We start from the raw sequence: 25290 nt of genomic DNA on the forward strand, positions 1-25290 counted from the left end.
GGATTAAGACCCAGTCAGTCCCAGCAGACCCTCCGACCACCGTCTAGCAGGTCTAAGGAATTGTGCCAGCCTCTTCTTTAGCTGGGGAGCACTTTCTCTTTCCCCCCTTTTTCTGGGGAAAAGCAGTCTGTCACGGGAGACCAGGCATTTACACCTTTTTACCAGGATCATACATTGTGCAAAACAGATAAAGTGAAATAAATTGTGATTTATTCACATAAATGGGCATAAACACAATAGAACACAAACTACATAAGAAAAGACACACTTACTGGGGAAATGGGGTAAAAAAACTAGACTTTCCTAGCTGCTGTGCACTCTCAAACAGAGTTTTACCTTGACCGGGACTTACAGTAGCTCCAAACATCCTGGAACTAAAATCGGCTTGCAATCCTAGCCGCGACCGCTATGTTCGTTTTTGAGAACTTGGTTCCAAAAGCTGGATTTAGAAAATATTTGAGGTTGCTTTTTCTGAAGCCGGTCCTCTGCTATTCGTGTAGTCATCTTTTGGTCATTTCAAATTTCCCGCTTGACTTCTGGCGCTTAGAATCTCACGAACTGATTGGCTGAGGGATTCTTATAGTATTTTGGAGTTCATCCACAAAATACTACAGCCAATCACAGCATGGGAACTTTCTTACCTGCCAATCATAGAGATGCCAGTCTTCTGAAGATAGGCAAGCGGGGATTATGAATCAGCCAAGGGCATGCGCAAGTTTGCCACCTTAGGCACTTGCTATTCAGTAGCCACCTGCTGGGTTATGCTCCTCCAAGTCTGGTGGGGAGGACTTCCATTCATCCCACGATGTGGGTACTTGAGCCTAGCCCTCCTGCCCAAATGTTCTTCACACCTCTGGCATCCTGTGTGGCTTTCATGTCCGATGTCTTAGACTTACTGGCACCAAGTTGGTAGCCCAGTGGCTCAATCAGAACATTGCTTCTGAAAGTCCCATCTCCTTACCGTACACAACAGTATATACCATATTAAAACACTTGTAATAAAAGATAGTTATAAGTTATAAGTCTCTGGGTATGGGGAATAGAATAAAAAGCTGCACTTTATTTTCTATTAGCCTATATTCCCCGCACACATTCAAAGACTTAGACTGGACTTTAAAATCCCCTCACAACCTTATCTATGGTTGGAGAACCCATGAACCCTTATATATGTTCTGGGTGACCTGGACAGTAACTGGGCATCCCCCTTAACCTAGGGACCTCTCATAGTTACAGATACACATTTCATCCCTTTGCACCATTTACCTTCCTGGGCTGTGCTGAAGCAGGGAACCCTAGCGGTGAGTCGCGCAAGTGTTTTCAAGGGCAGATATTGCCGGGATAATGTGCCTATACGTATCTGGGAATCAAGCATGATTCTCTGGTACATTTTTGGGGTATCCAGCAACTCTGGACAAACGACTACCTATTCACATTCTGACACTTTCTCTGCAACCCCACCCCCCTTGAAACTCTTACCCTAGCAACCCCTGCTTGCTGGCATCCCTGGAAAGGCAAAAACACACAAAATCTTTATTATATAATTATACATGATGCAAATACACCGATTGGGCTCAACAGTTGACACTCTTGTACCCCAAAACATGGATCAGAGGTAGCCAAACTGGCTTAACCTTTATTAGAGAGCCTGGTTACCACTTTACCGTCACACAGTCTCTCTCAGAATGGCAGCTCTCTGTGTCTGCCTTAAAACACTTCCTTGTTCATTCAGGAGTCCAGCCTGACTAGCTGCAGCTGAAACTAGTTTCTCTAGGGGAGATTAACTCCCTTTAGGCTGGAAAGCACACTATCTGCAACACTCCAGCCTATACAGAGACAGTGATTGTATCACAATACAGTATATATAGGTCTTCTGGACATGTGGCAAAAATAACGATGTCATACACAAATTGTAGGTGACTTAAATATTTACCATTCCCTTGTTTATCCTTATCTTGCTTGTATCTTCATGTAATCTAATGGTTGTAAATGTTCCTTATAATATCAATATACGCTTTTTCAAGCAGTCTTCACTCTGTCTGCTTCTCTCGCAAAAACATCTCTTCCTTTTCTTTAAGAACTGCATTTTTCACTACTTATAGTGAAGAATGCGCGACGCACCACTGGAACGAAAAATAAATGAACTGGAGAGAGGGTAACTACAAAATTAGCTTTTAATAATTCATCTGATCAACAGACTGGCAAAAAAAACAGAGCCGACATGTTTCGTGCTTCTGCACTTTATCAAGGCTCCGTTAGGCTGCGCACTTTTCGCCTCATACCATTCTCACCCTCCATAGCCTTTCTTTAGCCTCCCTACATCTCTCAGTGCTTGCCTAACACTCTATATACACCAAATGTCAGCCCAATCTTTCTGGTGTCACTGGACTTCAGGGTCAGGAACACATGATCCCTGGGTGGCAATCACATGATCGCAACACACATACCAAAGGTCCTATCTTGTATTCACCGCTTCTGACGCAATAATGCTATGATGTTAACTAAACATCATAACAGCCTCTAGTGTGCCGGCCCTTGTAAAATACAGACATTAACATGCATCTGGGAAAAGGAGTGGCTCAGTGAGTAAAGACACTGCCTGGCATTGAGAGTTTGAAACAGGGGAGCCTGGTTCCATTCCTGGTGTCGGCTCCTTGTGATCTTGGGCAAGTCACTTTATCTCCCTGTGCCTCAGGCACCAAAAACATAGATTGTAAGCTCCACGGGGCAGGCACTTCTGCCTGCAAAATGTCTCTGTAAAGCGCTATGTAAAAATACTACCAGCGCTATACAAGAACATGTTATTATTATTATTATTATTATCTTCAAAGCTCAGGAAGGGAGAGGGAAACAGAGACAGACAGCGGGGCAGAGACAGACAAAGAGAGAGAGGCAGAGAGAGCTTCTTCATGTAAACTGTTCTCAACAGAACCAGTTGAAACAAATGGGGTTCTGCTCATAAGCTGCATAGTGGCAACATGTCAATAACAGTTTTTGAGAAGTGGTTTAAAACTATTTGTGCTTCTAAAAGCAAATTGTGTTATGGTGGATTAAAAAAAATCTTTATGCTCACTTTATTAGAGCCTGAGCAGTCTGTAGAGTTAGTCTCAGGTTATTTCAGGATAATGTTGCGTTAAGATCAAATAACTTGACGTTACTTTGTCCAAACACTGAAATAGAAAGGCAGAGGTCCCAAAAATGGGTCAGTCGCCCACATAAGGGATGCTGTGCATCCAGTGGGTGGGAGTTGTGGCTGCCTCTCCTCTCCTTCCCCCTCACCGAGAGGGTTTTCAGATTCACGCGCGCACCAACGGGGGAGGGGGGGACTCCCGCGGGGTATTTAAAACTTTCGCTTGCTCAAGCTTACCATTGATTTAGTTTTTTCCACCCACCTATCCCATTGAGAATGTAATGTTGTGTTGTGCTATATCTAATCATATCTTATGAATCTGTTATCAGATCCATTGTCACAGCTTCGGCGGAACTATCAGGCCAGTCATCGTAGGGACACCGTGAATACCCGAAATGGGGCTCCACCCGATGCGGATGGGCTCCAAATAGCGATCCCCGGAAAGATTGTGCGGGCCGGAGGCACAAATGTAAGTAGTCAGGCACTGTACCCCTGGCACCAATCTTAGGAAGCTGGGCTCTATCCTATGCGGGTAGGCACAGGCGGCCAAGAAAAGGGGGACCTAGGGTGAGCGGATGACGGGGCGGTCGGGTGATGTCTCCCGCCGGAGGGTAGATTAGGACGGTTTGGAGAAGGGCTCCCGCCGGAAGATACCGAGAATAGGGCTGACGACAAATGACTAGCGACTGGCTGACAGTTTATTTTCACAATAAAGCTGTGACCAATTTTTACTTACACAAAACTGTGTCATCTTAGTTTGTAGGTGGGAGTGTAAGTAAACCTTGCGGTAGGCACACTAAGCTTTTAAGCACTTTTGCTAAGGGGAGGGTGGAGAAAGATAATGAAAGCAAGACAAAGGAAAGAAGAGCTATCTCAGGTGTGTTCACAGGTATCTCATCATGTGGAGTACAAGTTATTCTATTTGGAGGTATATAAGTCAATGGGCCCTCTCCTGAATTGGTCTCCAACTCTCCTCAACTGATAAAAGTCCTATTTCAGTATCTGGATGAGTAATACCATAGTTAGGTATTACTTAAATAACAATCCGTTATTTTCCAGGGGTTAACCTTAATAGAGCTTAGTTAATATTATGTAGGCTGCAATGAGTTCATTGCAGAGACATCCTTCTTCAGTGATATGTTAATAAATTAAAATAAAAACAGAGCTTCATTACATTAGCGGCTAACCACTAAGGTAATGAACGGGTTAACCACCACTATCCGGTTTGTTGGTGGTAGTGGGGGAGGGTGAAGGTTATAGTTGCCCCAGGGAGGGTGATTAGGCCTCCTGGGAGGCATTAATTCCTCCGTTACCTTAGAGGTTACCACCGCTTTGGTAATGAAGGGGTTAACCCCCACCACGATGACCCATCACCCTCCCCAGGGCAACTACCCCCTTCATCCATCCCCTCAACCACCAACAACACACAGAAATAGGCAAAAGTGCTATTAGCCAAAGATGGCTAATAGCGCTTTTGCCCATTCAAATTATCATCACAGTAGAATACAATAAAATTAAATACTATAAAAAACACATTACTATAAAACAAAACTGTAGCTATTTCATCCATTGATTGTTACTGTGGTCATCTATGCCCTCAACGGGTCACAGAGAGCCACATTGGCAATCAATGGACACCCAACAACCCACCCCCCCCCCCCCACCCCAAACTATAATGGGCAAAAGCCTTATTATCCCTATAGGGAAAAAAGTGCATTAGCCCATTATAAATAAAACATTACCCAGTCGGCATATAGTAAATTAAAGTTGTACTTACCCCTGCCAGGATGAAGGCTGTCCTCATCTTTGTCTTTCTGGTCCTCCTCGTCTTCCGTGGGCAGGCAATATTAAGATAAAAATATTTAGCCAAAACAGTATGGAAAGCTATACATATCTGCAGGCTTATAACCTTTTGGCCAAAGGGTTTAACTAAATGACCCTTAGGCCGTGCTTATAGTGCCAGCGACAGCAATGCGACGGCACCCAAAAACAAATGCATTGCCGCCGCGTGCGCTTATAGTGCGCGCGATGGCGAGAAAGCGATGGAGCGACGTCGCGAAAACTGGTAGCAAGCAAAATTAGATTTTTCCATGGCTGTCGCGTCACGTGACGGCCCTTGAACCAATCGAATTGGCGGAAACACGTGATGACGACGCCCGGCGAAATATAACTTTCGGCGGTGGCGACGGGTGACGTCACCCGTCGTGTCGCCGTCGCCATCGACGGCACTATAGGCACGGCCTTACTCATGAGCAGATAAGCACTGAAGTATTGTACTATATGTTGTGCCATTGTGTATGTTGTGCTGGCCTTTCTGTTTTTGTTTGGCTATACATATCTGGTATCAGTGTACTCAGTGGACACAGGGGGATAACATATAGTATTTCTTTCCATGATTACACTGAACTTGTGAGAAGAATTTTGATACAAAATCTGAAATTAGTGTACATTTTTTTTTTTTTTTTTTAGAAAAATGTAAAGACCACTTGGATCAACAAAACTTTACAGCCAGAAATGTTTATTGTGGAAACATGTCTTACACATGCCAAGATGTGTTTTCAGAAAATATATACTTTTATGGGGATATTCTTATACTAGAGGGTAGGGTTGGGCGATATACCGGTATACCGAAATATCGCAATAACATAATCTCCCGGTGTGTTAATATGGGAGATTACCTGTTATTGCAATATTTCGAGATGCCGGCTCCTGTGCTCAGACGTGCAGCTCTGCTGTCTCAATCCCCAAGTCCTCCCCTCCCTCCCTGCTTCTGAATGCTGATTCGGAGGGAGGGTGAGGAACTTCGGGCAGCATTGGGAGAGCGTGTGAGAGCAGGGGAGAGAGAGCAGTGGGCTGCAGCAGTGAAAGGTAACTCCTCTCCTCACTTTTCTTATGTTAACCCCATCTATCCCCAGGGGGCCCTTAACCCCTTCTATCCCCCTTAATCTTCTCCACCCTCCACCTAGTACGCTTAACCCCTTTCCACCCTCCCCCCCCTGGGGTGTTCTTAACCCCTTCCAACCTCTCCCCCCATGGGAACCCTTAAACTTTTTAACCCTCCCCCTCCCTCTGGTATGCCAGCCCCCTCCCATGTCTGCATTTCATCCTTTCTTACCTACACTGCTTCCATCACCCTAACATCCTATCACTCTCACCCTTAGATACTCCCTCCATTTAAAAACATATTAAATTTATAAAATATTAAAAATGAATAAAACCAGATTTTTAGACAATTCGTAAGAAAATGTGTTTTTAAATGGAGGGAGTATGTTTGGGTGAGAGTGATGGGATGAGGGGGATGTTAGGGGGATGTGAGAAGTGTAAGTGAGAAAATGTGAAGTGCAGACAAGGAAAGGGTTTAGAAATTAAGGGCTTTTCTTCTAGTACATCTAAAAAATATATTTTGATAACACATTTTATTCATATTTAATAGAACATTTTCAGACTTTTTTAATCAAATATTTATTGCGATTTATATCGTTATCGCGATAAATTTATTGATATTGTTATCGTGGGAGTTTTTTTATCGCCCAACCCTACTAGAGGGTAGCTTTGCCTTTTAAAATTGTGGCGAGAACCTTTTGCCTTCAGCAATTAAAAATCTGTGAAGAGCCATATGCATTCTTGCTAATTTGGGACCTCTTTTTGCTAAAATTGTATATAAAGCTATGTATATTTGGTTGTAATGTATTCAGCTTATATTTATGTCCAAGATGTAGGTTTTAGAAATTTGGATGAAAAGGTGCATAGTAGAAAAAATACATATGCCAGGGCTCGACAAATGCACTCGCCCACTCACCTGCGACATTTTGGACGCAGGCGAGCCATCATGGCTGCCTAATCAACATGCGGTTCTTTAAACCTTTTTTCCCTGCAATTCTAATCCTCCCGCCTAAAGTTAAAATCCCCATCCCTGATTGGTCGCGGTGCCTCCCGCCCCCTCCCCCAGGAGAAGCAGCAGCTGAGATGCCTCCAGGAGCTGAACGTGGTGCCTTCTCCCTCACAGCACCAGCGCAGGCCCAGGTATCCTGAGCAGCACCGCGCAGCCTCCTATCCCAGGTATCCAGAGCAGCACCCTGTCCCCTTGTCTCACTGCCGGTCCTCCGCTCTCCCCACGCAGCCTGTCCCTCGGCATTTACTGGCATTGCTGTTCTGGTGGCGCTGCCCACGCGCTTTCCTCTACTCGCTTGGGGCGCTTCCTGCTCCCTCTCTGGACACTTGAGGTGTTGCAGGGTCACGTGGCGCTGAGGAGAGGGGAAAGGCCTTGGCCGGAGGCACTTCACCTTCCTCTGTGGCGTCCCCCGCAGGTGGTGAAAGCCGGTGCTTGGCGGCAACTGCTCAGTTCGGCCGCCGGGCCCCCCGGCAGTCACTGCCCCCTCGGCAATCACCACCCACCACCCCCTGCAGTCAGCAGCCCCCTGCCATCACCTGCCCTCCTGCAATCACCTGCCCCCCCTGCACTCACATGTCCCCCCCTGCAATCACCTGCCTCCCCCCCAATCCCCTCCCCCCCAATGCAATCACCTGCCCCCTGTCACCTGTATTAAATATTAATGGAAAATAATGGAAAATAAAATGTTTCTTAAATTGAGTTTTGGGAACAACTCACCCACACCTCAACACACTTGTTGGGGGAAGGAGTCACCCTCACTGCACACTCCCTCTCTGCCCACACCCCCCCTGCAAGGGGCCAACCTCACTGCACACACACCTCTGCAAGGGGGCCTCATTGCGCCGGGGAGGGCAGTGCTCTAAGGGGGTGGTGGACGCCTACTGAGAGGGGAGTTGGTAGGGAAAGGGCTGCTATACACACGCTGCAACGGTTATATGTACTGTCATAATCATGCTTTATTATTGTGCTTAATATGAGAAGGGTACCTTACTGTCATTCATACATTGTAATATAATAAAAGTATTTCTATGAACACAGGCTAGCTAAATTAGATTTATTCACATTAGAAAAGAGGCGTCAAATAGAGGAAATATGATAAATAGGTAAACATAGGAAGGATGTTGACCCAGGGAGCGATTCGATTGCCAATTCTTGGGAGTCAAGAAGGAATACATTTTTCCCTTTATAAGAGATCATTGGGATAATATGTCACTGGGGTTTTTTGTTTGCCTTCCTCTGGATCAATATACTGTAAATACGGATATAGGATAAAGTATCTGTCGTCTAAATTTGGCATAAGTTAAACTTGATGTATGCATGTCTTTTTCCAACCTCATCTACTATGTAACTATGAGTAGGGTGACCATTCGTCCCGTTTTTGCCGGGACAGACTCGGTTTTTGCTGGGCTGTCCCGGTTGCCCGTCCGTCCCAGGAATGTCCCGGTTTTTCTCCCTGGTGCGCGGGGTAGTCGGCGACGGTGCGTGGGGGGGATGCGCAGGGGGAGCAAGCGGTGGCGCCGAGGAGGATGCGGCAGCCGGGTAGTATTTTTTCCATGTTAGAATGCCAGGGGGGTGGGGGGGGGGCTTAGAGAGTAGAAGCAGGGGATTGGTTGGAGGTCAGAGGATCTCGGGGGCGGGGCTTAGTACCCGGCCGGATGGAGTGAGCTGCTTCTCAGTGAGAGAGAGGTAGGGGGGTGTGTGTGTGTCCTGTCTGTGTGTGTGTGTGTCCTGTCTGTATCCTGTGTGTGTGTGTGTGTGTGTGTGTGTGTGTGTGTGTGTGTGTGTGTGTGTGTGTGTGTGTGTGTGTGTGTGTCCTGTCTGTCTGTGTGTGTCATAGGAGGAGCTGAGGGGAAGGTATGAGGAGGGTGAGATATGAGGAGCTGAGGGGAAGGTATGAGGAGGGGGAGATATGAGGAGCTGAGGGGAAGGTATGAGGAGGGGGAGATATGAGGAGCTGAGGGGAAGGTATGAGGAGGGGAGGGGAAGGTATGAGGAGGGGAGGGGGAGGGATGGGGAAGGTATGAGGAGTGATGGGGAAGGTATGAGAAGGGATGAGGAGGGGAAGGGATGAGGATGGGGAGGGGAAGGTATGGGGAGGGGAGGAGGATGGGGCAGGTATGGGGAGGGATGGGGCAGGAATGAAGAGGGATGGAGCAGGAATGAAGAGGGATGGGGCAGGAATGAAGAGGGATGGGGCAGGTATGAGATGGGGAGATATTAGGAGGGGGGAGAGGGTAGGTATGAGGAAAGGATGGGGAGGGAGAGGTATGAGGAGAGGAGGTATATGGGGAGGAGAAGAGGGGGAAGTATGAGGGGGCAGACATGAGGACAGGAGGGAGAAGTATGAGGAGGGAGGGGCTGTGTGTGTTTGTCACTGTGTGTGTGTGTGTATCACTGTGTGTGCACATATATTGGGGAGGGAGGTTGAGTGTGGGATGGGGAGAAAAATATATGTGGGTGGGGGTGTAAGAAAGAGGGGGGAAGGAATGGGTGAGAGGGGGGGAGGAATGGGTGACTGGGGAGTCTGAGCTGGGGTGAGAGTGAGGAGGTGTGTGAGAAGGGGGGGTTCTTGCAAGGCCGCCGAAACGTGGGTAGAGGGCCCCCCGTGAAAACGTTCTTCCTGGGCCCCAGGAATGCTGTCTGCGGCCCTGCATGGCAGTGATGTCACTGACTGCCACGAGGAGAGCAAGAGACCCTATTTTGCAAAGTGTAAGGTCAGGAAGGTCACATTTTTAAAAGTCTTAATTTTAATTAATGCCTACATTTTTTTATTTAATTTTAATTTGTCAATTATTTTAATTTTAATTAATGTCTTCATTATTTATACACACACACAAACACACACTGCAGGGCCCACCTCCTATACACACAGACACACACTGCAGCCCCCACAACGGGACGCATTATGGTGCCGAGGCATCACGTGATGCCGCATTGTCATGGCAACATGTCACCGCCGGACGTCAGTGTCTCGTTGTCATGGCAACGGCAACGGGGTGCGTCACGTGATGTAATTTGTTTTATAAATAATTTTTTATTGTGTCCCGGTTTTTCCTTTTGAAAATCTGGTCACCCTAACTATGAGACAAGGACTAATTGTAGTAAAGTATAAATGTAATACAATAAATAAACTGTTATCACAAAAACGAATGTTGTTATTAGTTCTTATTAGGCATTTATTCAATGGGTTTTTTAAAGTGGGGGACCCCTGCTTCAAACCTATAACAAAAAAAAAGTGCTGCTTTAAGTGACTTAACAGAGCTTTGTGGATCTGAACCTAAAATGTTACAAAAATCTGGAAATTATCACTCTGACCAATACCCCCTGCCCTCTTAAGTTTATCAGTAAATACCATGTCATATCACAAATGGGTGTATTTTACATTAGATAACATTATGGGGTTATTTATCCAAGTCTCCTGGCTGCAAAGCGAAGGCATCAAATTGATCAAATAGAAGGATCTCCAGTCAAATCAATTGGATCTTTTCCTTTCATTGTCTGATGCAGCTTTGTGCTCCAATTGTTCAGGCAGGAAATGGACAAACAACGTTTGTAGACACGTTTGTAGACTGTACATTTCAAAACATATGGAGATCCCTAATTTGGAAATTGCAGAATAGAACTGATTCGATTACTGACTTAAATGGTAGCCAAGGGGGAGGAGGGATATAGATGTGAAACCTGTCATTCTGCATTTCCAAGCTTTTCTTATGTTTGAAGAGACCCACATTATGCCTTCGTGTGTGATAATGGAATAATTAAGATCCCTTTCAGCCTGTCTGTAAACCATCCCTCAAACAAACAATATGCAGTGCACCAACATCTCATTAGCTTGCACAGGCATATCGCTCTGATGAGAAGTTATTAAGGCCCCGTTTCCTGCTTGAGTAATTTGGAGGTTTGCACCAATGGCCCCTGACCTAAAAAGCATTGATTTTTTAAATCCAATCAGTGCCAGAGCAGGCAGATATGTTACTTCCCTTTGTGTTGGACTGTGCTCTCCGTGTGCAGTAATGTGGTTAAAATCACCAAGGTATCAAAGTCTACTGTTGTGGAGTACAGAGAAAAGGTGAGTGACCCAAAACAGAGAAACATGTGACACACACAAATTATTTTTAGGGGCGTGGAGTCAAGGGTGGGTCAGAGGGTGTTTTCTGGACAGCCAATCACATGGACCTTTTAAGGTTTTATACCATAACTGCCCTCATGTAACTGTCCTTTGATGTGTTTGCTTTCTGACCAACACAAGAAAAGCTGTACTATAGAGGATTCACCTGACTATAAAATGGTAAGTAGACACTTTCCAAATAAATTAATTAATTTAGCGCACATAGGGGGTCATGCACTAAGCAGTGATAAGTGGGTTTTCTGGGTGCTATGCACAAAGCAGTGATAAGTGCTTTTAAGTGAGATACATGCCTTTATAGCGTAATACTGCCTGTTGTGAGATTCACAAAGCAGTGATAACACTGCAATATCGTGCTATAATGGCATTTTTTCCCACTTAAAAGCACTTATCACTGCTTTGTGAATCTCATAGCAGACAGTATCACGCTATAAAGGCATTTATCTCACTTAAAAGCACTTATCATTGCTTTGTGAATCTCATAGCAGACAGTATCACGCTATAAAGGCATTTATCTCACTTAAAAGACTTATCACTGTTTTGTGAATCTCACAGCAGGCAATATCACGCTATAATGGCTTTTTATCTCACTTAAAAGCACTTATCACTGCTTAGTGCATGACCCCCATAGACATCACAATTGATGGGATGCAGAATATTCAATTTGCCCAGACATATGAAATGCAATTTAAAGATGGGTTTTAGATCAATATTTAAACATTTCAAACTGCTGAATGATCAGGATGGCAAAGGCAAAATATACACAATATTTACAAATTAAAAAACAAATTGTAAACTATGAGCCTCTACATAAAATTGAGGATAATCCTGTATCATAAATATAATTTACTTTCCCCGCTGAAAAAGCACCACGGAATATAAGCCTTAGAAATGTTTTTTGAGGGTGTCATTCCACATTGCAAAATATATAATAATAATATTAATAATAATAAGTAATGACTGACCTGATTTAATATAGTATTTACTCCCAATGGGACTCAAATTGCGACACATAAAATTGTACAGGCTGAGTCCTTTCCCTGATGATCTAATGATCTATGTTTTGTGCCGGAGGCACAGGTAGGTAAAATGACTTGCTCAAGGTCACAAGGAGCCAACACTGGGATATGAACTAAGCTTTCTTGCATTAAAGTCAGGGTCCATGTTCTCGGGTTCAGTGCCTTTACTCACTGAGCTCCTCCAGTCCTTGCATTGCATGTTGGAAATACAACAACAACAAAAGCATCAAGTTATGTAACACTTATTCAAGTTTTGTGGATCATTTTAGGAGTTGTTTAACATCTTTGCCATTTGCCAATGTTTTATGTACAAAAAGCAGAACGATAATGACTGAATATACAATACACTTTGCTATTATAATGGCTACTAAAAAGTTCTTAAAGAATGTTGCAGAGATGCCAAATTGCCGTGATCAATGGTGAGTAACAAAACAGATATTTGTTTAACTAACATGATGTGCAGTTTCTAAAGATCCTGCACAAATATTTATAGCACAATGTACACAGATTTTTACTATCTAATTGTAGCGCAATTTCCCTCACCCCCTGGGAGATATGACAGCTACGGTGTATGTGGTGCGTTACTTGCGGCTCACAGGAGGCCTGGGCCTCCACTGTTGGGTGCCTGGGGTGTGCCTGATCCGTCGGGTGACAGCGCCTCCACCTGTACGGGATCCCACTATGTGAGATAACCCCGTTACAGGACCCCTGCAATAATACACACAATAGTAAGAGTAACAGTTTTACTGCATGCATAAGAATAACAACGATTACCAGTACACAAGACTAGGCCACGCACGGCCGTACCCTCACACTGTCCTCCAACACAATGTCCACCCTGGATGGGATATCCTCCCAAAGTACTGAGGGGCCCTTGGGCACCCAGCCACCCCGGTGTCCACAAGTAGCAACCCACCCAAATGTGTGAGACAGCACTGCCTACTAGAACTGAAGGTGTTACAGTTGGTGCACTTGTAGTACCTGCCCAGGTGCTCATACACCCGGGTATGGCCGTAAGATAGTACGGATCAACTGATCCCAGTGATGTCGGCGCAGCCTCCGCCTCTATGTGAGGTGGCATCCCGCATGGATGGTTGCACCATGAAGAAAGTCTCTGATAGGTATAGTGGTCTGGTCCCAGATCACTGGATCGCGAGTTTTCCGCAGCTGTGTCCCTCTCTCTGGTACTCAGGCGCCATGTCCCTAACTGATGGGCTGGTCCCTGCAGCAACAACAAACTGAGGGTAGTCGGGGCCTAGCTGGGGCCTAAGGGGATCCCTGGCCTAGAGCAGGGGTCACAGACACCCTGCACCTACACACCCTACCCCTTCCTTGTCCCAGGTCCGACTGGCGTGCTCCTCTGCGCCCGAAATGTATGCATCCCTGGATGCAGGGGATCCTGCGGGCCTATTGGCTAGTTTTGCGCCATGTGACTGCAGCCCCTCAGGCTGCTGGGAACTGTAGTTCCCCTGCGGGAGCTCCTAGGCAATGGCCACCGCTCTCCTGCTCTCTGCGCATGCGCGGCCGTATCTGTCATAGCGGTGCCCTGCTATGGGAGGGCGGCAACCCGCTAGCCCTCCTGACCCCCCGCACTGCCTCAGCAACCTCCCCCGCTGTAGCAGAGGTAAGCAGGACTCAGGGGGGAACCTGCTATATAATGATACCTGCAAATATCACAAAGTAGTAGATTAGAACTACCTCAATAAGCAACACACAGATAAAAAATAATGCCAACAAGGATTAATAGTACCTCAAGGGAGAGCATATTAATGTTTTATTTTTTATTTTCAGACATCTTATACAGACAAGGGGGAAAAGGTAATAAACACTAATTTCTATATACTTACTTGAGATTCTCCAGAAGGTTTAAGCAATGATTCAACATTTAACCTACTATTTCATGACTTCCATGATACTTTATGACTGTTCAGTCTAAGTTGTTATAATCACATTTAAATACATTGTTGCTGCTCACCAAGAATACAGTAGGAAGCTAAAGGTAGTCATTTATTAAAGTATCCCAATATATCTTCTTTCATGGGCAAATATCCTCAGGCAAAGCTTTTACTACAAAGATTTAGAAAAGTTATTATATTTCTTTATCTTAAATTGAGAATGAGAACAAGGGATTTTTTATTTGGAACATGTAGTAACAAAGGAGGGAGAGACAGTAGGAGGTATGATACCTTTTATTGTACCAACATGTAGTTGAAATCTTACAAGCTATTTTACCTCTCAGGGTCCTTCATTAGGTTGCATCAGATATCAAAGGTCACTGAGAGGTTCGAAAGCTTGTAACATTTCAACTACTTGTTGGTCCAATAAAAGGTATCATACCACCTACTCCCTCTTCCTCCTTTCTTACATGGCAGAAAGGACCAACACGGCTACCCTTCTTTGCTTTATTTGGAACAAAATTAAAATAAGTGTTTCAGTCAGTATCAGATAAATAAGAAGAGTTAGAAACCCGAGAGAATACATCATCATGCTACTCATGAGATATCAACAAACAAATGAACCTGAAATTATCTGGAAGTCATAGGCCCTTAAGCAATATACTAGGAAGCAACTTGAATGGAGCTGTTCTTTACTCCAGCACAGGGAAGGGTATTCATAGCATGTGCCACTAAAACACACATAGGAAACAAAAACAAAGATTGTACTAAATGCTGAAAAACCAATGTCTTATCTTCTTGTGTTTTCTATATCAGCACCAAAGAGGTCGCTTTCTAAGCTTCCACCACCTCACCTTTTGGGTGGGAAATGCCAAACAGGTAAGCAACTCAACCATGTAATCTACCCTTGGTAAGGGAATGTATAAGGGACATGTAGCTCCTACACGGGTCCCTTATAATGCATCGATAAACAATTTAGTACCAAACAGGTTTGAATTTGCAGTTGTAATATAACTGATTTCATGCGGAAAGTTGTGAAGCATCTTTAAACTAATAAGTGAAACAAATAAAGTGATTCATAGGGGGTGCATAATGGATGGGGACATGTGATTCTCTACCTCTTCTGGCTCATGGCTATAAATTAGCTAGACCTGCAGAATTTGAGGCTTTTCTATAACAGCAAGTCTGATTTACCCTGCAAGATGCCCAATAAGCAACAGGAAAAACCTAATTCGCAATAACAGTGTAATCCACAGTGGAAAGATGTGGTGCACTGCATGAAGGGGAGAGAAAAAAAACGGGGTACAGCACATCCAAAAAAGATTAAAAATGATTTATTTGGTGGGTGACATCAAAATCGATGGGTTAGGGGGAAAAAACTACTATACTCTGACAAAGGGCAAGCTATGCCTGAAACGCATCAGATTTCCCCCCCCCCCCCCCCCCCCCATACCCACCGATTTTGATATCTCCTATGTCACCCAATGAAGAAATCGTTTTAATCTTTTTTGGGTGTGCATTACTCTGTCCCCCCCCCTTCCCGCATGCTGAGCACCGCATCTTTCCACTGTGGATTACACTGCTACCATTCAACTATGCTGGATGCACGCCCTGGAGCCAACAACAACTATAATTAGTGAGTACTACTCAATTTTGGAGTCGTGTTTTTATGTTACTTTTTGTGATCCTATACTGTCCTATTATTGCACTCTAAGTAGTATCTCCCATAAGTGTGGTAGTGAACAGGTTAAACAAGCTTTCCTGGCTATGTGTCCCTTATTAACCATAAATCCCACTTGGAGTTAAGTCACTCATGCGGAATCTACTAAATTTTGAGTGGTTATATAGTATAATGGATTACTGATTTAATATGCTTTAAAAAAAATGTACAACTAATTTAAACTCCAATCAACATGCTACATTTACAGGCTCAATATCAGGGATTTACAATATATACCAATACTCTGTTCAATACTCTGTTGCACTGATCATAGGACTGTTTCAATCCAATATTTCTAATTCGCAAAAAGCCTTTTAAACATTCTGAAAGGCAACCACCATAAGGTAGACTCAGAGCGCTGAAGTAGGCAGGAAGTGATGGAGGAGGGTGAGCGCACTGGCTGAGCATATAATAATACCAAGGGAAAAAAACGTTAATTACCTTAATTTTTTTATTAACATTGTATTTCCATCAAGCCGGTATATTGCCCATCCATTCTCAGATCACCAAAAGTGATCAGTTATTTCAATTGAAAAAGTAAAAAAATAAATTAAATAAATGTTAAACGGAGGGTCCCTTCCCATCCCTCCCACCACACTGATATTCCCCCTTGTGTCTTGGAAGGGGGTAAGATCTCATTGGTGTTCAGAGGGGAGAGGACAGACTCTTTATTATTGTAACCCCTTCTATGCCCGCCTGCTGGTTTCTTACCTTCTATACTGGCTGGGAGGGGCAATCAATGGCTTTTAAAAGTGCGATGAGCTTCAGTCCAGCCTCTCACATAGTTCTCTGTGTGGGAGGCTGTCTCAATACAGAATGGGACATTTGGTTGCGGTCATTTTGCCGTGACCAAATCGCCGCCGGCACTTCACCACGACTCACCTTGTCACCACAGCCGATCCGCCGCTGCAATGCCAGCGCTTCTAAGGTGACTTTCTTACTTTCTATGGGTTTTTATTAGTTAGGGTATGGGGTATGGGTGTTAGCGGTTAGGGGGTTAATTTAAGGGTTTTAGCAGCCAGAGTAGGGGGTTTTAGGGTAAGGGCTTAGGGTAGGGGATTTTGGGGTACGGCACTACCTTAGCGGCAAAGTGGCCGGTGGTAGGAGTTTCCGGCGGTGGGGTGAATGTCCTAGACCGCAACCAAATGTCCTAGACCAGCCTCAATGCCGCCGTTCTGCTCCGTTGTGTCTTTTAATGATCATTTCATCATCCTGAGACACACTGGAGTGGATAAAGTCTCTGTTGGGTTCTCTTTTTAAACAAAACTAATATGGAGTGCCTGCTGCTTCCATTTTTTATTGATACTCAGGGCTATACCCGCCAAACGGGGTGGCATCCACCGCTGCTTCATTGCTACATACAAACTCCCGAAATCAACAGTAGCTTATGCTACTTATTATTTCAGTAATCACATTCCTATGATCATCAGAAGCGGTGATCATGGAGCGTATTCCCTCCCCGCTGTTTAAAATGAGGAGGCAGCACAATTCTCACCCCCTGGGAAGATCATAAGGGGGTTTTTACTTGGGTAATTTCCCAAATGACTGGGGGGTCGTAAGAAATATAAGGATGTAGTAAGTAAAGTCATATTTCTGATTGTCATAAAGAGTGCTTCCCCTCACCCCACACCCATAACACTGTCCTAAAGATGGGCGATACTCCATCTGCCCTCTTCGTGATGATGAGACTTTGTAATTGTGAGGGTAACCCAAAAGAATAAGAAAGAAGATTCCCCCCCCCCACACACACTTTATCTGGGGGTTGTGCGCTGCTTTTCTTTTCATAAGCACAGACACAAACATTTTAAAAGTCCCAGTGACAAAGGCTCTCAGGCACGGTTTTATTAAATACATGGGCACTGTTGATAGAAACAGAACAGAATCCCCATAAGTCATTACTACTTCTATATTCATGAGAGTAAAATGTTTCCTGAAGTGTCGTGTGAAAATCATCTCCAAAACACTCACGGGTACATTTGTATTCTCAGAAATATGGAGTCAGCCTTAATTAACTTTGGTAAAAGCACACCCTTATATTTGTAAGAATAAACTGTGCTTGGCAGTCGGCATCAAAATGCAACCCCACTCTGGCATAAAAGCATTAGATAAATGTTGCATTTTTTTCTGTTAGAAAGGGACAATCAACACACTATCACACTCACCATGATATGACAGTTTGAAGTGACCCACCCCAGGATTCGTCTGATTATTTAAGTTCAGAAAATAAAAGTTGTGCCTGGGTGTATCACTGCTTAGTTACTATAAACTCATGAGAAAATAGTGGTGTGTCAAAATCTGTATAATGCTACTTTGGGATACACCATCCTTTTTCCATGTATAAATATTAACAGAGCTTTACCGTTAAAAGTGGGGAAAGCAGTGAGTCTCTGGAGTTGAACCGCTGTAATGTCATCTCCGGGGACACCCTGCTCCCCGAGATACTCACCTCTAAAAGGTGCTGCCGGTATCTCATATCTGTTTAGAGGCTGCGGCTTTCTATTGGCCGTGGGACATTTAAACTCAAATTTTCCATGCCCGGTTGGACCTTTTACCGGCAACCCGTAAAGAGGCAAGTATCTCAGGAAGTCAGGGGTCCGCAGAGTTTAAATTAACACGGGAAAGTTTAGCACCCTTCTACCATGAAAAAAGAAACAACCCTGTGGCCAGGTAAATTTAATCACTAGTACATAAGTCGTTAATATACGTCATACGAACTGATTGAAAACCTGTTATAAAACCTGGCAAGAAAAGGAAATCCTTGTGCAATATTTCACGCTAGCAATGCTAGAATTATTGAATAACAAATGGACAGATGTTACAGAATGGTTTCCAATTCCCCTCCAGCTCTCTGGTCATGCCCGTACATCACTGCAATCCTTTTAGTAACACGGTTGTAATCATTAACTGCCACAAAACTGCAAAATAAATCATGTATATCATAGCTGGAATCTCCCTACAGGCTGCTTCATTCTATTGTGACAAGATGGGATTTAAGCCTTATGCCTACAAAGGTCTGGAGACTGGGAGCAGGGATGTGGTGTCACATGTCATCAAGCAGGACAAGGTAAACAATGAAAACAATATAGACATAGTAGGACTAAAGTGACGTAATGGCAGTGGCACGTCTATGGTGCAATTCCTAGTAGTTGACCCCCAAAAATATTGTAAAGAATTTAATTTTTCTTGTTTAAATAAATCTAACCATCCTGAAAGCAAACATTTGAGTGCTTATATTTAATTGGTGATTAAGCACAAATTCATTATCTTTGGGGCCTCAAAGGAGAGTGTCGGTCAAGTGTTTTAACTACTGTTCCCAACCAACGAGGCAATAAAAGTAAGGGAGTGAAGGGAGTGGGGGTTTTGTCTGTGTTAGCTGTTAAACACACTGAGATATATATTGAGTAAACTCCATCTTGATGGAGCAGATGTTTTTATTTGCGTCAATTTACTCCTGCTCCATATGTACGTAGCTGGCTATTTGAGCATCTTTCATCTGGCTCGGAGCAAAAGTTAACCCCACCACAGAGCTGGCAGATTGAATTGCCTCAACTTTGAACTAATATATTGGTGAAAACATTGATGCATCTCATTAAACTAATGCTCCAAGTAATTATTCTTCTAAATGCCACACATTTCTGACACACGTGGAACAAAACTGACCTAATGTCCCTTGGTACATTTGTGCAACAGTGAAGCACTGTCAATATGGAAAATGTGTATAATGTTTGGAGAAATTTTCCAAATTTGCTTCATTTGAGACCCGTAACACATATCCCTCATATTGATATAACACAAAACACAACCATGTATGTACTGTATGTATGCATAGCTTTATTTATATAGCACCCACAGCTGTACTTAGTGCTTTACAAAATGCAGTACAGGGAATTATAATAGAATAAGAAAGGAAAGTGTACAATCTAAGCGGTGTGTTGGGAGATTTATAGACAGCAGGTGAGGTGATTTTTAAGATTTGACTTAAACGTGGGAAGTGAAGGTGCTTGGCGTATACCGAGTGTAAGGGAGTTTCACAGGTAAGGGGCAGTGAGCGGAAAAGATTTAGTGCGAGAGAGGGCAGTAGAGTAAAGGGATAGAGAGGACACAGTTATGGGTACCGTGCAGGAGATGAGCAGGAGCATAACAAGATATCACAGCTAATATGTAGGGAGGAGCAGATGAGTTGGAGAGCCTTGAAGGTAAGAAGGAGAACTTGGTTTAGGAACTTTGATCTGAAATTTGATGGGAAGCCAGGAGAGGGATTTAAGGAGGAGATGAGCAGAGACTGTTTTCAGAGAAAGTGAATTTATTCTAGTAACAGTATTGTGTATAGATTGCAAAGGAGAAAGTTGTGAAGCAGGGAGGCCTTTTAGCAGTATGTTACAAAAATCCAGATGGGAGAGGATAAGGGCATGTATTAAGAGTTATAGCAGTAGATTGACAAAGGAAATGGAGGATCTTGCCAATATTACAGAGGAGGAAGCAACACATTTTAGCCATGCCATGAATGTTAATGGAGAAAGAAAGGGAGGAGTCAAATGTCACTCCTAGGCAACGAGCTTTGGCGACAGGATTGATGGTAGTACCGTTTATTGTGAAAACAGCCAGGTTTAGGGGGAAATATGAGAAGCTCAGTTTTAGGCATTAAGTTTAAGGTGGCGGAGTTCCACCCATGAGGATATATCCAGGAGGCAATCCGAGACTTGGGACTGGATTGCAGGTGTGAGGGTTGAGGTGGATAGATATATCTGCATATCATCTGCATAGTGATGATACCTAAAGCCAAAAGAGTTGATGAGGTCAACAAGTGATAGTGTGTAGAGAGATTAAAGGAGAGGTCCCAGAACATAACCTTGAGGTACACCAACAGACAGATCAACAGGAGACAAAGGCATGTTAGCAACAGAGATAGAAAATGTGCGATTGGAGAGGTATGATGAGAACCAGGATATAGCTTTGTTGCAGATACCAAGAGTTTAGAATATGAAGGGCAAGAGAGTGATCGACAATATCGAAGGCAGCAGAGAGATCGAGAAGGGAACAATTACCATGGGATGAAAGCAAACCAATGAATCTGTTTACCATATGTACAACTAACTTTAAAAAAAAATACTGTATTTACAGATGACAGATTTTCCTAAACAAGGTGTTAGCTACCCAGATTTAATTTCCTAAGCATATTTCACTGGCATTAGGATTAAATGGCCCTTTTTAACATTAAAATTAGTTGATAGCAACTTTACTAACAAGTGAAGGTAATTAGCACCATTTTTAAATCAGAAACACTATAGCGATAAGTGGAGATGGGTAAATGTGTCAAAATTCGACATTCTCAATACTTTTTTTTACAATATCAAATATTCTCTCATGTATTTATTTTCCCTTTTTACATTTTCAAATATTCTCCAATTGCGTCTCTTTTTTCTTTTTTGAGAATTTTGGAATATTTGAAAATTTGAGTATTTGAAATTTAAAAGAAATTTTTTTCAAACTCCCCCAAATTTAAAAACATTAGAAAATGCACACAAAAAAAATGCTGCTGTGGCTGCACATTGGAATCATGTGGAAAACCATGTCCACCTCTACAGATAAGTTCTTGCTCAACTTATCTGTCATAAGAAGTGTACTGGGTGATGAATAGACAGATGTAACAATACTAAACAAATGGAGTAAGGACAGAAGAGGACCCTCTTTAATCTGCACTTTAAAACCTTAGTTAAAAATAAAAAATAAGAACAAATATTTTTTTTTCAACTTTTATCCAATGACTACTATAAAACAAACTCGAGGTGCCAGCCAATTAAAAAGAAACTTTTTGCTTTTTAATTGGCTGGCTAATGAGTCTTTTATATTAGTGATTCAATAAAAGTTAAGCTTTATATTTTATATGTAGCATGTTTACCCCAGGGCTAGGAGTGCAGATTAAAGAGTCTTTTATTCTGTCCTTACTCTAGTTGTTGCCTATTTTTTAAACCATATAAGAGTACATAATATATCATATTTATTTTTTCCACTTTTAAAGTTTTCACTGTTGACAAATCCCTTCGGAATAAAAAATTCTTTGTCCTTAAATGTATAGCTAAATTGTTTTCTTTTTTCTATTTTTTTTTGTATGTTTGTAAAGTAATTATTATACTGTACCATTATTAGTCAGAGATAAACAAAATAATTTCAAACGCAAAAATTGCAGTAAACCCAAAAGAAAAGTAAAATGTATACATTTTTCACTAGGCATAAACACGCAAAAAAAATATAATAATGTTTTCTAAAGAAGCCAATACATACCTTACATGTTATGTCCTGGTACTTTAATCTGCCCATTTAAAAACTCCACAATTGTTTTTAAACATAATGTAAAAATTACCATATTTTAGGATTTTTCATTTCATTTTCAAAATGACTTGATTTGAAGGCCATTTTCTCCTGACTACACAGCCAGTGACCGCAAAATATTATTATAAGCATGTTCATGTTCAGGGAGGTTACACAAAAATGAGATACTCCTTTAAACTAGTCTAGGTTTTCAAGGAAATAGTTTATCATTATGTTTATCATTATGTTGTCTGCCAAACAATGCAACAGCTGCTTGTTTAGTAAAACTGTTCAGATTAAATAAAGTTTGTATTGTACTGTATTATTATTTACACAGCGCCCGCCAGTGTACGCAACGCATTACAGAGATATTATATAGGAAATATTTCAGGAGAGAATAATGCATTTAAGAAGACATGCCTAATACATAAAAAAAATGGCCTGCCCTGAAAAATTACAATCCAAGTTTTTCCAAAAATGACAATTTAATTGCAGTTTAATTCATACGTGTAACGCGTAGCTCACCACAAACCAGACGAGACCGCGAGGCTGAGGTAGGGAATTGTATTACATGCCAACCCACAACCGCATGGGCGCGCCTAGAGTGTAGAGTAGTCTTGCAAGTCGGGTCAGTAGTACGGAAGGTAGAATAGTAGTTTATACTTGCCGGGTCTGGACTGGAGAGTAGCGGATCGTTGGGGTACTTAGTCAGGGTCGGATTGGAGGATGGTCGTTGTGAAAGTAGTTGAGGGCAGGTTTGGAGAGTTCGGGAAGGTCGTACGTAAGCCGGGTCAGGAGAGGAGAGATGCGGAGTCCAATAAGCGAAGCAGGGATCAGCAGCAGCAGGATCAAGACAGACAAGGCTCAAGGCAGGAATGCAGCAAGGCATGGCGTCACACAAGGTTATGCTCAGCAATGAGAGACTGAACGGAGCAGGTATTTAAGGAGCCTCCCTCCAATGGTAAGCCAGGGCGGAGCAAGAAGGAGCAAGCCGATAGGCTGCTGGGTCGCGCAGGTGCGCCCTATTGTGCAGCCAGATTAGGTTTGGAGGCAGAGCTACGTGCTGCGCGCGCCACCGACGACCTGATCGCTCGCCACTCGCACACCGTGCATGCCCGTCATCCGAGCGGGAATGGAGCCTGGAGGCGGGTCCAGGGGAGACCTGTCCTGCGCGCATCACCGACGTCAGGTGGTGGCAACCTGATCGCGCGCCACTCGCACACCGTGCATGCCCGTCATCCGAGCGGGAATGGAGCCGGTCCAGGGGAGACCTGTCCTGCGCGCATCACCGACGTCAGGTGGTGGCAACCTGATCGCGCGTCACTCGCACACCGCGCATGTCCGTTGTCAGAGCGGGGGCGGAACCTGGGAACAGATCCGGAGGGGAGGCTGGCCGAACGGACGCGCTGCACGTCAGAGCGGGGGCAGAGGCTGGACCCGCGGAGGGGCTGACCGAACGCACGCCGTCCGCACACGCGCGTATAACGGGGCCGCCGTGATATCGCGCAACCTGAGTGCCTGTCGAGGTTGAGGGGGTAAGATGGAGTGGTGGGTTCCATTCACCAGGATGACGAATCCTCACAATACGTTTTCATTGGGCTTACTCACTAATCAGCAATAAATGTGAAGTAAAAAGGCTTGATGCAACCAGCTTTATGATTGGGCCTCCAAGAAGGGCAGATCCCCTGCTTCCCGCGATACTTACCTCCGTAGTACGCACCGGTATCAGCTCTGGCTGGACTGTGTGTGGGGAACATAATGGCGGGCCAATAGGAAGCCGTGACATCATCCCTTGCAGCTTCCTATTGGCCCACGTGACCAAGACCTTTAAACCTCCGGACCTGCTATCGGCACCCACTATGGCGGTAAGTATCTCAGGGAGCAGGGGGGCCCCGGAGCTGAAATTAACGTGGTTCAGCTCTGGTGACCCGTTGCTTCAAACCTGTTTTTTTTTTTTTTTTTAAACATGTTCTGCTCCTTTAATATCTTCCAAGCTCCCAATAGTGGGTGTTTCAAGGAGTGGTCATGGGGAACAATAGGAGAAGCTAGAGAGGAGATGTGAGATGCATATGTTTTAATCTTATGCATCAAGTTCAGCATCTCTGGCTGTCATTGTTGTTCCTTTGGTCTTTGTAAAAAACCTGCCAGGTCTAAGCCGACATAAACCTCTGATTCAGAAAGATCTGTTTCAAACGGAGTAGCTTTCTGACTGTATTTCCTTAACCCATATTTAGCTATACAAACTACTTCACACAGAAAACTGAAGCTTTCAAGTGATATATCCTGGTAGCTAAAAATTTGGAAGCTAAAAAGTGACACAAAGGGGCCTATGCACTAAGCGCCGATTAAGATACTTATCGAGGCCTTTTCGCCAAAAAGGCCTACTGCTATTCAGTAAGTCCAGATAAGTCGCCGATAAAAGCACTTTTCGGCATTTCCCCCCCCCCCCCCGAGACAAAAAAATTGCCAAACGAGCAGCGAGAAGCCACTTATCGGCAGGTTTTCAAACTCGTGCAATTCGCAGCTCTAAAATAGAGATTTCCTCTCAAAATCCTCCCGCCAGGAAAAGTTGGCAGGAAGATGGTGAGAAGCTGTCGATAAGCGGCAAGACAGGACGTAGGAAAAAAATGCTTCTTTTCTGCATAGGATTGAGGCCGGGAATCTCCGAAGCTGATACCCCCATTAATATCAGCACCAGAGGTCCCCGGCATGAATCCCATGCAATAAAAATGCATTTACAGTCAACTTCATTACCTTAGCGGCTAATCGCTAAGGCAATGAAGGGGTTAACCCCTCCTGCTACCCACCAAGGGCCAAATACCCCCTTCACCCACCCCTCGCTGCCCACAATAAACACTAATACCCACCTCCTCTACCCCCACATGATTGATACCAGAGGCCAGAAGAGTCCGGGGGTCCACAGGTGGTCCCCGCGTGTCTGTGGGTCCTCAGGTGGTCCCCGCTGGCCTGCGTTACCAATCCTGTGTCCAAAATTTCTTTGAAAAAAACGTTGTATGGTGCTCAGAAAAATACAGCAAAATACTACAAAAAAATAAATTGTTATAGAATGGAATTAACCCAGTAATAAATGTACCAAAAGAATGTCCAAAAGATGCGTACTGGCACTATAATCCCACAATGCACGGTAGTAAGGATATATTAATAGTGAAACACCTGCTGGTGACCAGTTAGTTGAGCATCT

At 43.8% G+C, this 25290-nt stretch overlaps 1 protein-coding gene across 1 annotated transcript in view; it reads left to right on the forward strand.

Annotated features, from left to right (window-relative positions):
- Nucleotides 1-11177: 11177 nt before the first annotated feature.
- Nucleotides 11178-25290, forward strand: part of LOC142491655 (4-hydroxyphenylpyruvate dioxygenase) — a 35592-nt gene continuing 21479 nt past the window's right edge. The window contains exons 1-4 of the mRNA XM_075594532.1: nt 11178-11307; nt 13956-13982; nt 14876-14938; nt 18739-18843. Of these exons, the coding sequence (XP_075450647.1) occupies nt 11242-11307; nt 13956-13982; nt 14876-14938; nt 18739-18843 (261 nt within the window). The 5' untranslated portion in view covers nt 11178-11241. The remainder of the gene's footprint in view (nt 11308-13955; nt 13983-14875; nt 14939-18738; nt 18844-25290) is intronic.

Source organism: Ascaphus truei, chromosome 3, assembly GCF_040206685.1.
Source record: "Ascaphus truei isolate aAscTru1 chromosome 3, aAscTru1.hap1, whole genome shotgun sequence".
Lineage (NCBI taxonomy): Eukaryota > Metazoa > Chordata > Amphibia > Anura > Ascaphidae > Ascaphus > Ascaphus truei.